Here is a 13,674-nt window from a genome sequence, read left to right on the forward strand (position 1 = left end):
AATATATGAAATTACAACTCATTAGAGCACAAACATATAAAGAATAGACATAAGGGTTTGCCAAAAAGGTATGTGACAACTTGGTACAATCCCATCCCCTTGTCTTTATCTTAGTTGATGTCCTCTTCTTTTAGCTACATACTTGCCTTATAGTGATACTCACTAGTCTTGTAAACACATCCATCATCACTTGAAGCTTCAAACTTGACCTCATAAGCAACTGATTTAATCTTGTCAAAAACTATATCAGCCTCAATCAAAGTATATTTGCACACACAATTCTTAGGGTCAATGGCATCAATCTTGTGCTTCAAGTGCTTCAAATGACTGCTGAAATGTCAACTGTGTAAGTTAACACTTTGATTGAAACTCAATCAACAAAACACATTTTTATATGTTGGGTGTCAACTTGAGTTCCCATCAAGACTAACCTTTAGCAAAGTTGGTCAGCTTAATGCGTCCTACGCTGCCATTGCCGCTGATGAAATCGTTGTTCTTGATGCCTTGAGGAACAATATTCGGCATAAGATTGTATGAGTTAAGAACCAAAGTCTTAAACATCCCAGATGGATTATTAGAGTTGCGAACTCCTGAGTGTAGCTAATAATTTCGTTCTTTTCCTGATAAAACGGAAGAAACCAAACATTGAAGGTTTCAAAGGATTATTAATGTTGCAGAAGCTGGGGTTCTTGTTGATGATGAAGAGTACCCATCTAAGTGGTACTTATAGAAGGAGGCATTGCTTTAGCTACCGATGGCTCTCCCTCGGTGTTCATACTAAGAGCACCCCAAAAATGGACTAATCAGCCACCATCCTGTACTCTTCTTCTTTTCCACATAGGGTGGAGCCATCATGAATGTAGTGACAACCTTAGAATAGAAAGAACATATGAATTATGGGCGGCGGATTCGAAAAATATCAAGTCAAATTCACATTAATTGCTTCATTTTGTACCAATAAACTTGACCTTTTGTACATTTGGTCATACCATGACACATGCATGCTTTGGATTGACCCCACATCTGGGAAATTTACTTCTGTAATTTTTCTTTTTCACATTCATGGTTTATACGTTGACCCTAAGAATAGACTTTTATCTTGGGGTCGATTTATCCACTGGTACAATGTTTGTCACTTGTTTGATTGAAAATAACATTTGCAATAGGTAACACTAGTCACCTATGACCAGGCTGTAGTAACAATGGGATGATTGTACATGTCATCTAAATTTGCTCGAGCATCATCATTTCTTCTAAATGGTTGAACTTGTAATTTCCCATGTAAATTTATTAGTTCTGATAACTTCAAAAAATGGAAACTCTCAACGTATTGGAAACCCCTCCATATTAAAAATCTAGAAAAACACATTGTTTTCGATGTATGTTTCAAAAGGATAGATTCCTCCCAAGTGAAAAATCTAGTTACTCCTTTCTAATTTTGGAATGCAAAAACCAGTTCGAGTTTCAAATATTGACATGTTTATTTGGCAACATGCGTCGAACGAAGTCATCCTTAAAGATAGTAACGACCGTTCCTAACGATCGTCAACACCGAATTATTGCCCGTTGCCTCTCCTCAAGTCGTTAAAGATAACTAGGGACAGCCGATCCGGTCCTAAACTTGCTAAAAAATCAACACTAACTACGTATATTTGGACGGTGATGGTCACAAATCGTCAATTAATCGTACCATAGAAGAATGCCCAACTGTCCCTGAAAGTGGTAAACTCTCTAGAAGATATCAACAGCTTTCAGATAATAAGTGCAATGTTGCATTTTTTAGGTCAACTAAATCTCAAATCTTTTCATGACCCATATCGGACTTGAAGCAGAAGAGGAACAAGACAGACACCAAAGCTGAACTATGGGAAATTACAACTCATTAAAGCACAAAGAAAGCATTTTAAGCGTAGACATTGGGGTTGGCCAAAAGGTATTCCTCGACCACTTTGTATAATCCCATGGCCTTGTCTTTGCCTTGTTTGATGTCCTCTTCTTTGAGCTCGGCACCTGCCTTAGTGTGGTACTCGCTGGTCATCTTGCACATGCATCCACCATCACTCGAAGCTTCAAACTTGACCTCATAAGCAACGGACTCGATCTTGTCAAAAACTACGTCACCCTCGATCAAAGTATACTTGCACACGAGGTTTTCGATGTCAATGGTATCGATTCTGTGCTTCAAGTACTTCAGATGACCACCTGCAATATCACCCATTTAAGTTAACACATTAACTGAATTTCAATTCAAGAAAACACATCTATATGATAAGTATGAAAGTGAGTTCGCTTCAAGACTAACCTTCAGCAAAGTTGGTTTGCTTAATGCTTCCAGATCCTCCATCGCCCTCGATAAACTCAATGCTCTTGATGCCCTGAGGAACGATCTTGGGCATAAGATTGTGTGAATCAAGAATCAAAGCCTTGAACATCCTAGATGGAGCAATTGGAGTTTTGAACTCCTGAGTGTAACAAGTAACGGCCATTTTATCGATAGAAATGAAGAAGACGAATTATGCAGTATTTGAAAGGATTACTAGGGATGCTCAGCTTAATGCAGAAGCTTGAGGTCTTGTTGGTGGTGAAGAGTACTCGTCTGGTGGGTATTTATAGAGATGAATGGCCTAATAATTTAGCTGCTCATCCCACGCTTTCAAGAGTTCATACCTAGAGCCCTCCAAAACAGACTCGTTGGTCGTTAGCCACCATCCTATACTTTTCTTCCTTTCCACATAATTTATGGACCCACTATCATGTAAATAAGGAAATATCAAAATGAGCGACAATCTTAAAATAGGAAAGGGGACCCATGAATTATGTGCGACGCATTTGAAAAGTAGAAGTCAACTAGTTTCTTTATTCCTCCTTCTGGAGCATCGCCAAATAACTTCGCCGTGAAGAGAAGGCCAAGAGAGTCGGAGACTGAACTCTACGACCTGTTCATACGTTAAAATGTCTATGATACTGTCGTAATCATAAGAGCGAATTCCCATTCTCAGGAAATCATTACCTTCCGTTTGCAAATATATGTGCCAAATATTTTGTTGAGATAAAATGGAATGCGGGGGAGAGAAGCTCGCATGAGGACTTGGTGGACAGGGAAAGGTTGATGATTGATGTGGCGATCCAACAATGAAGCCATCCTGGGTACAACTGTACATCTCTTATCCTCAAAACCTTGATTTGATTTGGATAGAAGAAACGAGTGGCAGTTATCGACACCTAAACTTTGACTCACTATTTAGGAATAGTTGCATAGATAAATAGGAATTAGTATTTAGCCCATAAACAAAAATATTAAAATTAAATTGCATGGCATATTGTTTTTTTTAGGAGCATTTGCATTATTAATAATAGATAGCCTCATAAATTGCATTGGACCGGCAGTGGATGGATTTAATTAAAGGCTTTGAACTTAATTGAATTATTTGCACGGTGAAATCCAGTCAAGCATGTAGAGAGCAATATAATCGCCAAAATTCACTTCAGATGGAGAGTTTCTGGGCTTGATTTAAATATATGATTAAGGCTGGAATTTATTGAATTGAGCCCATGTGATTAATTTGAACATGAACTAAAGGGACTTTAAGGTTAGTTGAACGGCTAAACTTGAGCCTATGAGGTAGAAATGTGTCCTCATAACAAAGGGTTAGACCTAATTTTACACAATAAAAGGAGCTCTTAGTCTTTGACAATTGCTTACACAAGAAAGAGGGGCCACACAGGGTGACATCCCAAATTTTCAATCCTATTTTCCATTGAATTAATCGGGCATTTCATCGACACGCCTATAGGGTTGTTTTCAGAGCTGATCACTCTCGAGATAACTAGACTACCCAGGGAAGCCATTAAAAATTTTAATGTAATAGACTTGAGAATTCGACCAGGAATCGGCTATTCGACCGTGCTCAGCTTTAGAGGCCATTACGGCACAATTAAAAATCGATTTGAGATCAGAGATAGGTCGATTCGACTGAGATGTGTGGCTAATTGTGGGTGACACCACTAAATTGGAAAATTCTCAACGGTCGGCATTAGACTGATTTTTCTATCGTTTTAGTACCTTGTGTCTGTATTTGAATCCTTGATATTTTCACGACAACCGAGAGTCACCAATGTGTCAAGTGGGTTTATTGTGGCTCAAAGAAAATCGACCATGAGTCATTTACACTAAAAAAAAATTCTGAAACCTACTAGGTAGCCTAGGTCAAGCTAAAAACATGCCAGATTGAAATTAACCGGAAATTTGAGTCGAATTCAAAAATTAAAAGTTATTTCATGTCACAATTAATTTTAAGAGCTTTGACTCAGTCTCAGAAGATTTTTTGCAAATCGAGACTTTTTGAAAAAAAATCGTCGTAGGGCTGTTTTTGTCCAAAAAATGCTGGGAATTATTTTTTACCGTAAATTTGAGAATCAAGTGAGTTGAATTTGTGAGGAAAAATATCAATTTGATCGGAGAGGTGTCGATTGAATTTATTGAGGCTGATTTGTGTTGAATTGAGAAACAATTAGTCTCCAATTGAAGAGGAAATTAATCAAATTCGTAGCTCCCCCTTGCCTAGAGTTTTTGGACCACTTCAAGGGTTGTAGATGGAGCATGGGTGGCTGAATTGAGGCCAAGGAAGATCGCTGTGGAGGAGGATTGGTCAAGGAGGCCATTGAAGAGAAAAAGTGGATCCCTTGTCCCCCATCTCTCTCTCTCCCTCCTCAGCCACCGTCGATCGCCCCTTCCTTCCTCTCCATTGCATCGTGTGAAGCCCAGAAAACCAGAGAGCAGAACAAGCAAGCTGCTAGAGCTATCACAACCATCGCTCGCCACAGCTTCGCCGCTCGTTGTCCCCACGACGCTGCCTGCCCCCGCGCGCGCCGTCCGCTCGCACCAACACTAGCTTCACCTTTTGTCCGAGCCCAGCAAGCTACCGAAGCTATCTTGGCCGCCGTGTGCTGTTGCCAGAGCTACCGTGGAGCGGCCAAGCCCTGGCTGGACTTGCGACCAACCTATGCTGCCTCCGCCGACCGTGTCTCGCCGTTCAACCCACCGAAGCCACTCCGTTTAGCCCCAAACAGAACCGATTCTAGTGGGTCTTGAGGCTGTTGTCGAGCCCATTTTGTTGTTGTTCCGGATCCCGAAAGTTAGGCTCGCTTTGGAGAGAAGTGAGCCTCGTTACATCCTTGACAATTTGAGCCGCTCGGATCGCCATTCAAGTGAGTTTAACACACTAATCATTGCTTAGTAGGTTAATCACGCTTAGGGGTTGATTAGTTTAGGCTAAGATGAATTAGGTGGTTAGATTAGATTAGATTAGTGAATTTAATTAATTGTCGTTGCATGTTAAGTGGTTAGTTAGTGCAATTAGCGAGGAAACACATTCTAATATTTATTTAACGAACCTTTGAATTTTTCCAGGTCTGTTTCGGCATCCAATTAAGCATTACAAGCCTAAGTTGGATTTATTGACATTTATTTAATATTTTTTGTAATTATTTATTTATTTATTTATTTTTCGAAAATTAGACCAGGATAGCCACATCCGAAATTTTATGCCGGTTATTATAGTGCAATCTATTTATTTATTTGAGCTTTAATTTGTGCTGAATTGATTTAATTGTGATTTAAAGATTTTATTCATAAATTAATTATTCTAGTAATTGTTTGGAAAATAACTAAGCATCGGTTTATAACGCCAAAAATATTTTTGGGGACCATATAAAATGGTGGGATTTATGGAAGTGAAATTATGGCATTTTGGCTAAGGCCGACCGTGTATCCACACACGGCTATTTTTATTGGGTGTGATAAAAATGAGAAATTAGCTATATGGTGAAAATGGTATACTATAATGGCCTGGGGCCCTAATTATCAGCTTTGAGCGAGCATCTATATAATATATCATATTATTAGCTTTGGGTGAGCACATATTTATCAGCTTTGGGCGAGCATATATAGTATATTATGATGGCCTGATGGCCCTAATCTATCAGCTTTAGGCAAGCATATATACAGTATACTATATTATCAATTTTGGGTGAGCTATACTATCTATTTATCAGCTTTGGGTGAGCAGTCCTGATTTGATAGGACTTTATAGATAGTATTGAATGTACCGATTAGGGGAAGATTGTGGTGACATGTAATCGACTAAGTTGATTGATCAATAGTTCGATCTGATTTGATTGGTTGGTGTAGTTTTTCAGTATTTATTAATTTAGCTGATTTGCAGGAGAATACTAAGGCCAAGGTAAGTCCTCCGACCTATGTCGTGCGTAGGCAGCCCTCAAGGCGTATTTTCTTCCTAATCGAGTCTTAGGAGGGTAGAAATTGCTGAGACGTAGTCTCACCCCGTTGTGGGACACCATTTTAGGTCCCTAAATGGCAGCACCTCCACCTCCTCCCGAGCACTTTGGTATACCGGAGGAGATCACTAAGATAGGTTATCATACTCCGATACACCATCACCCTGAAGGCTTAGAATATGTACTGATAAAATTCACTGTCTAGGTTGATATGGGTGAACCTCAAAAGGTGCCCCACAAATACCGGTCGTGGTATCGCCATTACGGTGATGGACGAAGGGTGGGCCCTGTACCAGAATATGATGTACCTCTATACATTTTAGAGGTAGCATTTGGGAAGGGGACATCAAATCCTAAGGGTGGATCGGTGGTTGATGTGAAGGATCCCAAACTTGGTAATGATCCTAACTCTTCGAAGTGCTCAGCAGTGGACTCCAGTTGGAGCACGAAAGAAGGAGAGATTATCGAGGAGGATCCCGAGGAGGACCTAGAGGAGGATCCAGATAAGGATTGAAACCTCACCCCTGTCTGCAAACCTTGTTTTATGAACCAGTTTTTGTAGGACCTGAAGCTATGTTTGTATTGTGATATATACAACTTTGGTTGTTTGTATATAAGTGTGGTTATTTCTAAAGCTTTGAAATTTGACCCTACTTTTCTATTCCATTGTTTTATTATTTTGGGGATTATTTATATGCTTCCGCATGCGTATTAAAATTAATGGGTCGGCAATGCGTCCTGCGACATCGCTATTTAATCGATCAGTTGAGGGATGGGTGCGTGCCCGAGAATCGGGGCATGACAAGGAGAGGGGCCACGTTCACATCTTTCAGGCCTCAACGTGGAACGCTCGCTCTCTTGCAATTCGTAAGGGCACCGGCGGCACTCCTCTCTCTTTGGTATTCTCAAGGCGGTCCTAGGCGTCAATTCAGCTTCTACTCCCTCCCATCCATGGCTTGTCAACACTCAGCACTCCCTAACCCAGGTTTGGAAGAATTCTGATGAAGTTCGATTCTTCTGGCATTAATTGCTAAGCGGAGTGCAGGGCTGAAGAGAACACCAACAAAAGGAAAAGTCAAAAACAAGAGTCCAAGAGGTGAAAATCCAAAGACAGTTTCGGTCAAGGAACGGAGGATTCTCTTTTACTGGATTTATGGGGTCTCTTTCCTCCGGGACATGACACGCCAAAAAGAAGAGGACGACACACGTCCATAGAGAAAAGGGAGAACTTTCGAGAGAAAAGCCATCGTTGACGATCACTATCGAATTACTTGCTGCGGTTACTACTGTCCACGCGTCTACTCCAGTTCTCATCGGGTGCGACATGAACAGACGCCCCTTTCCCTGGGCCGGATCTCGCCTTCTCTATGTTCGCTCCGCCAAGGTGTTGTTAACAAATTTCCTTGTTAGTCCAGCGTCTTTTAGCGTTCCTGTAGGTCTCCCGGAGCCGCGCCCAGTGTTTTCCACAATCACTGCACCGCCGTGACGTTCCTGCTCTCACCTAATTGCTGCTACCTTTGCCGAGACTACACCGAGACGTCGATCACCGAGTCTCACCAACGGAGACCGGGAGCTTCCTCAATAAATCGTACCATAGAAGAATGCCCAACTGTCCCTGATAGTGGTAACTCTCCAAAAGATATCGACAGCTTCCGGATAGAAGAATGCCCAACTGTCCCTGATAGCGGTAACTCTCCAAAAGATATCGACAGCATTGCATTCTTTATTTGAACTAAATGTCAAATCAAATGACAATTTTTTCCTTATAAATAAAATATGAAAATACAAGAAATCTTTTCGTGACTCGTATCGGACTTGAAGCAGCAGATGAGCAAGACAAACACCAAAGCTAAAATATGCTCATTAAAGCACAAAGAAAACATTTTAAGCATAGACACTGGGGTTGGCCAAAAGGTATTCCTCGACCACTTTATATAATCCCATGGCCTTGTCCTTGCCTTGTTTGATGTCCTCTTCTTTGAGCTCGGCACCTGCCTTAGTGTGGTACTCGCTGGTCATCTTGCACATGCATCCGCCATCACTCGAAGCTTCAAACTTGACCTCGTAAGCAACGGACTCGATCTTGTCAAAAACTACGTCACCCTCGATCAAAGTATACTTGCACATGAGGTTTTCGATGTCAATGGTATCGATTCTGTGCTTCAAGTACTTCAGATGACCACCTGCAATAATATCACCCATTTAAGTTAACACATTAACTGAATTTCAATTCAAGAAAACACATCTATATGATAAGTATGAAAGTGAGTTCGCTTCAAGACTAACCTTCAGCAAAGTTGATTTGCTTAATGCTTCCAGATCCTCCATCGCCCTCGATAAACTCGATGCTCTTGATGCCCTGAGGAACGATCTTGGGCATAAGATTGTGTGAATCAAGAATCAAAGCCTTGAACATCCTAGATGGAGCAATTGGAGTTTTGAACTCCTGAGTGTAGCAAGTAACGGCCATTTTATCGATAGAAATGAAGAAGACGAATTATGCAGTATTTGAAAGGATTACTAGGGATGCTCAGCTTAATGCAGAAGCTTGAGGTCTTGTTGGTGGTGAAGAGTACTCATCTGGTGGGTATTTATAGAGATGAATGGCCTAATTAATTTAGCTACTCATCCCACGCTTTCAAGAGTTCATACCTAGAGCCCTCCAAAACGGACTCGTTGGTCGTTAGCCACCATCCTATACTTTTCTTCCTTTCAACATAATTTATGGACCCACTATCATGTAAATTACAAAATATCGAAATGAGCGACAATCTTAAAATAGGAAAGGGGACCCATGAATTATGTGCGATGCATTTGAAAGGTACAAGTCAACTCGTTTCTTTATTCGTCCTTCTAGAGCGACGCCACTTGACTTCGCTGTCAAGAGAAGACCACGAGAGTTGTACATTGAATTGTACGACCTATTCATACGTTAAATTCTCTACGATACTGTCGTAATCATAAGAGCCAATTCCTATTCTCATGAAATTATTACTTTCAGATTGTAAATGCATGTGCCGAATTTTTTGTTGAGACAAAAAGGAACACAAAAGGTAGAGGGAAAGAAGCAAGATAGATAGATTTCCACTTGTGGTGTTAGACATTTCGCATTCAGAAGCCTACCAAAAAGAGAGGAAAATTTCAAATCTAGGTATGAAGTGAGGCCATGTTCTTAAAAGAGCATTTCGAATGGATTTTGTCTCAGATGAAGTTATGAAGCTGCAAACTTAGTTTAAAATAAGTGCCAAGCTCACCTACCAGCTTATTCTTACAACAAAATCTGGGGCAATTTTTTCAGAAACTTTCGACTTTGATCCAATTTGAAGAAGCCGCAAGTTGAAGTTAAGATTGTTGGAAGGTTCTCGTCAAAGCAATTTTCCACCTAATTTCACTAACGTAGCTTCAATTTGGGGCTTTCTATGTTCCTTGATCATTCGGCGACCTTGACACTGGGTAAGAGTTGCTGGCGTCTAGCCCAACGGCCATGGAAAGTGGTTTGACTAGTCGAACATGCCCACCAACTGATACCTAGACCCGTCAAACGGGTGGATAGGATTAGATTTGGGTTAGATCATAAATGGTTCGAGCCAAATCGACTCATTTAACCTATTTAAAACCCATTTAGTGTAATTAAAAATTACTAACTCATACCCAACCCATCCCAACCATTCCCAATTCATACCCGACCTATTTGATTAAACCTAAGAGAGCTTATTTGTTATGAATTTTTTTAAATGGTATTGCTAAAACACTTTCATGCAAGACAAATTTAGTGGACAATTTTTATATCTTTTTTGTAAAAATAAGCCTCCATTTGTTTCTTGGAAAATATTTTCCAAGAAGTATTTTTTCAAGAAAATTACAATATTTTTGGCTTTTGCTTGAAATCTAAAAATAAATTAGAAAATATTTTATGTCGCTTGGTACAAAAAATATGATTAAGTTTTTCTTTGTACACTCATTTTAATATTTTTTTTCTTTTTAAAAAATTCGAACTTATAATTATTTTTATTTTTTTTAAAATCAAATTTCAAATTATTTCTTTTTTCTTTATCTTTTTTAAATAGAATATTTAATTTTTTTTCCTTGTTCCTTCTTCTTCGACTAGTCGTCGGCCACAACAATGGTTGAGACCGGCCACAAGCGAGCTCAAGTCTCACAAGATCGGAGCTCGAGTCTCGCTAGATCAATGAGGCTCGAGCCCTACTAGATGTCAACAAGCTTAAGCTTGCCCAAGGCCAGGGAGCTCGAGTCTTGCTAGATTGATGAGACTCGAGCCTTGCCAAACATCGGCAACTTCAAGCTCACCTGGCCAGCAAGCTCAAGCTTTGTCGGCCATTGATTTTGCCAACCACACGGCTGAAGATGGAAGAAGAAAGGGGGAAAAACAAAGAAAAAAAGAAAAGAAAAAAGGAAATATAAAAATAATTAAAACTTTGATTTTTTTATAAAAAATATTTTTTTTATAAGGCTAAAAAGGGAAAGAGTATGTGTGAGCCTTGGGTTAGAAATGGGTTCTAAGTCCAACCCATTTAGATCCATTTATCTTAGGCTTTCAATTTTTAAATTCGTTTTAATAGGCTCTTCAAGATTTAAGTGACCCATTCATAATCCATTTATGTTTTAAAGGGATAGATGGATTCAAGATATATTTTAACATCTCTACTCATACCCTTCATCAATTAGACCCTTCAGTTCTTCCGCTCCTTCATTCATACGATCTACTTCATATTTGCATCCAAACACTAGGACATGATGCCGTGAAGCAAAGCTGGCTCGAGGACTTGGCGGACAGGGAAAGGTTGATGATTATTACCGCGATCCAACAATGAAACTATCCTAGGTACAATTGTACATCTCTAATTCTCAAAATCTTGATTTGATTTGGACAGAAGAAATGGGTGGCAGTTGTTGACACGTAAAATTTGACTCATCATTTAGGGATAATTGCATAGAAAATTAGGAATTAATATTTAGATCCTAAACAAAAATATTAACATTTAATTAAATAGTATATAGTTTTTTTCAGGAGCGTTTGCATTATTAGTTGTAGTAGATAACCTCATAAATTGCAATGGATTGGCGATGGATGAATTTAATTAAAGGCTTGGAACTTAATTGGACCATCTGATCAAGCCCATAGAGAGCAATATTATGGCCGAAATTCACATAAAAGGGAGAGTTTCTGGGCTTGTTTGAATCTATGATTAAGGCTGAAATTTATTTAATTGAGTCCATGTGATCAGTTTGAACTTTAATTATAGGGACTTTGAGCTTAGTTGAGCCCATAAGGCCAAAATTTGTCCTCATTAAAAAAGTGGTAGACCTAATTTTACGCTATAAAAGGAGCTCTTAGTCTGGACAATTCATGTACGGTCAAAGAGAGAAAAACATAGAGGGCAGAGGGTGGGGGCAGATCAAGAAAAGGCCTCAACGAGAAACGCTCTTTCTCTAGCATTTCGTTGGTGCACTGGCGGCACTCTCTCCCTTTGGTGTTCTCACGGCGGTCCTAGGCGTCAATCCAGCATCTACTCCCTCCCGTCCGTGGCTTGTCAAGATCACTCCTCTTAAGGATCGCAATCGTCCTCCCTCTCTTTGTTTCGCTCTGCGCATCCAGTGCTTTCGCGTCCTTCGGAAACGACGTCAGCGAACTCTCTCTCCGTAGCTCCATCGTCTCGCATCACTCAACACTCTCTATCCCAGGTCTGGAAGAATTCCCATAAAGGTCGATTCTTTTGCATCAATTGCTGAGTGGAGTGCAGGGCTGGAGACAACACCAACGAGAAGAAAAGTCAAAAACAAGAGTCCAAGCAGTGAAAATCAAAAGGCCGAGTTTTGGTCAAGGAAAGGAGGATTCTCTTTTGCTGCATTTATGGGTTTCTTTCTCTTTCCTCCGGGATATGACATGCGAATAAGGAGAGGGCGACCCATGTCCAGAGAGAAAAGGGAGAATTTTCGAGAGAAAAGCCGATCATTAACGGTTACTGCCGAATTACTTGCCGCGCGTGCTACTGGTCACGTGTCTGCTCCAGTTCTCATCGCGCGCGACATGGCCAGACGCCCTTTTCCTAGTGCCGGATCTCGCCTTCTCTTTGCTTCACGAAGGCGTCGCTAATAAATTTCCTTGTTAGTCCAGCGTCTTTTAGCGTTCCTGTAGGCCTCGCGGAGCCGTGCCCAGTGTTTTCCACAATCACTGCACCGCCGTGACGTTTCCTGCTGTCACCGAGTTGCTGCTACCTTTGCTGAGACTACACCGAGTTGAGCAACAGCAGCCATATTCGATGACGGTCATCGAGAGTCTCACCAATGACGACTGGGAGCTTCATCCCTGAACCGCCGTGAGCAACCTCACCACCATAGCTGCCCCTACCAGAGCAACCCATAGCGAGGTATGATGATGAGACCACCGCGACGGTCCCTCCTTGGCCGAGCACCATCACGTGCACCACTACCAGTCACTGTCCAACCCGCCATCCACCGATTCGAATTTGGGAACAAATCCTCCAAATTAGGTAATAATACTTATCCAATTTCATGGAATATCTTATTTCCTGATATAATTAATTCATCTAATCAATATGTTTGAGTGATAGGTGTATCTCCAACTTAGCGTATATTTTCTACTTCACATATGCACATGACTTTTAATTCTATTTATAAGATTATAGATGTAATTATTGATTTCGCAAAAATTCTTAAAATTAATTTTTTTGATCTTTAAGGTTTAAGATCAATTTACCGATTTTATTTGCAAAATTTCGATCTGATTAGATATGGTTTTCCTTGTTTGAATTGATTGGGAGATATTTTTAAAAATCTTAAATGATTTGGTGCTTATCTTAGTTTGACTCTTTTCTTTATCCTGAAAATACAAAAGGATTGCATTGCATATCATGTCATATTGAATTTATTTTCTAAATAAAATTTCATGATAAAATAGTCTAAATACTTTTATAATTAAATTAGAATGCATGTTGTGATGATATCTTTGAATTGAATTGCATGTTGGGATAAATCTCAAAGTTAAAATAAGATTAAGGTTAGCCTATTTCCTAACTTAAAATTGGTGATATCTTGCTTTAGGTAGACTTTTATTTTTAGTAATTTTTAATTACGAATTTTTATGAAAAAATAAAGAAATTCGTGCATGTCATATAATTTAAGTCTTGTCACGTGCGTGTCATTTAGAATGTATGTCATGCAGAGTTATTTGATCACTATGTCATGCAGAGTTAGTTGCTTATTAATTATTGCATGTCATCAGAATTAGGCTAGATAGTTAATTTACATGACATATAGGTAGTTTTTACTTAAATAAGAGAAAACAAAACAAAAAAAAAAAAAAAAATTGAGTGTGGTAGTTAAGTATCATTTTTA

At 39.7% G+C, this 13,674-nt stretch overlaps 2 protein-coding genes across 2 annotated transcripts; both read right to left on the bottom strand.

Moving 5' to 3' along the window:
* Positions 1-1,749: 1,749 nt before the first annotated feature.
* On the bottom strand, positions 1,750-2,570 carry LOC104418550 (pathogenesis-related protein STH-21). Its single transcript, XM_010029928.3, has 2 exons — positions 2,303-2,570; positions 1,750-2,202 (listed from the first exon to the last, which is right to left on the bottom strand). Exons 1-2 carry the CDS (start codon positions 2,484-2,486, stop codon positions 1,904-1,906), a joined length of 483 nt encoding a protein of 160 aa, XP_010028230.1. The 5' UTR covers positions 2,487-2,570; the 3' UTR covers positions 1,750-1,903.
* Positions 2,571-8,036: 5,466 nt separating this feature from the next.
* LOC104418549 (pathogenesis-related protein STH-21) lies at positions 8,037-8,875 on the bottom strand. The gene is made up of 2 exons (XM_010029927.2): positions 8,584-8,875; positions 8,037-8,480 (listed from the first exon to the last, which is right to left on the bottom strand). The coding sequence occupies exons 1-2, from the start codon at positions 8,765-8,767 to the stop codon at positions 8,182-8,184; spliced, it is 483 nt and encodes a 160-aa protein (XP_010028229.2). The 5' UTR covers positions 8,768-8,875; the 3' UTR covers positions 8,037-8,181.
* Between the last annotated feature and the right edge of the window lie 4,799 nt (positions 8,876-13,674).

The sequence above is a fragment of the Eucalyptus grandis genome, chromosome 9 (assembly GCF_016545825.1).
Source record: "Eucalyptus grandis isolate ANBG69807.140 chromosome 9, ASM1654582v1, whole genome shotgun sequence".
NCBI lineage: Eukaryota > Viridiplantae > Streptophyta > Magnoliopsida > Myrtales > Myrtaceae > Eucalyptus > Eucalyptus grandis.

Coding starts and splice junctions, on each gene's coding strand:
- LOC104418550 (XM_010029928.3), bottom strand. CDS start 2,486: ATGGCCGTTACTTGTTACACTCAGGAGTTCAAAACTCCAATTGCTCCA. Junction 2,203..2,302: donor GCAAACCAACTTTGCTGAAG/GTTAGTCTTGAA, acceptor GTGATATTGCAG/GTGGTCATCTGAAGTACTTG.
- LOC104418549 (XM_010029927.2), bottom strand. CDS start 8,767: ATGGCCGTTACTTGCTACACTCAGGAGTTCAAAACTCCAATTGCTCCA. Junction 8,481..8,583: donor GCAAATCAACTTTGCTGAAG/GTTAGTCTTGAA, acceptor ATATTATTGCAG/GTGGTCATCTGAAGTACTTG.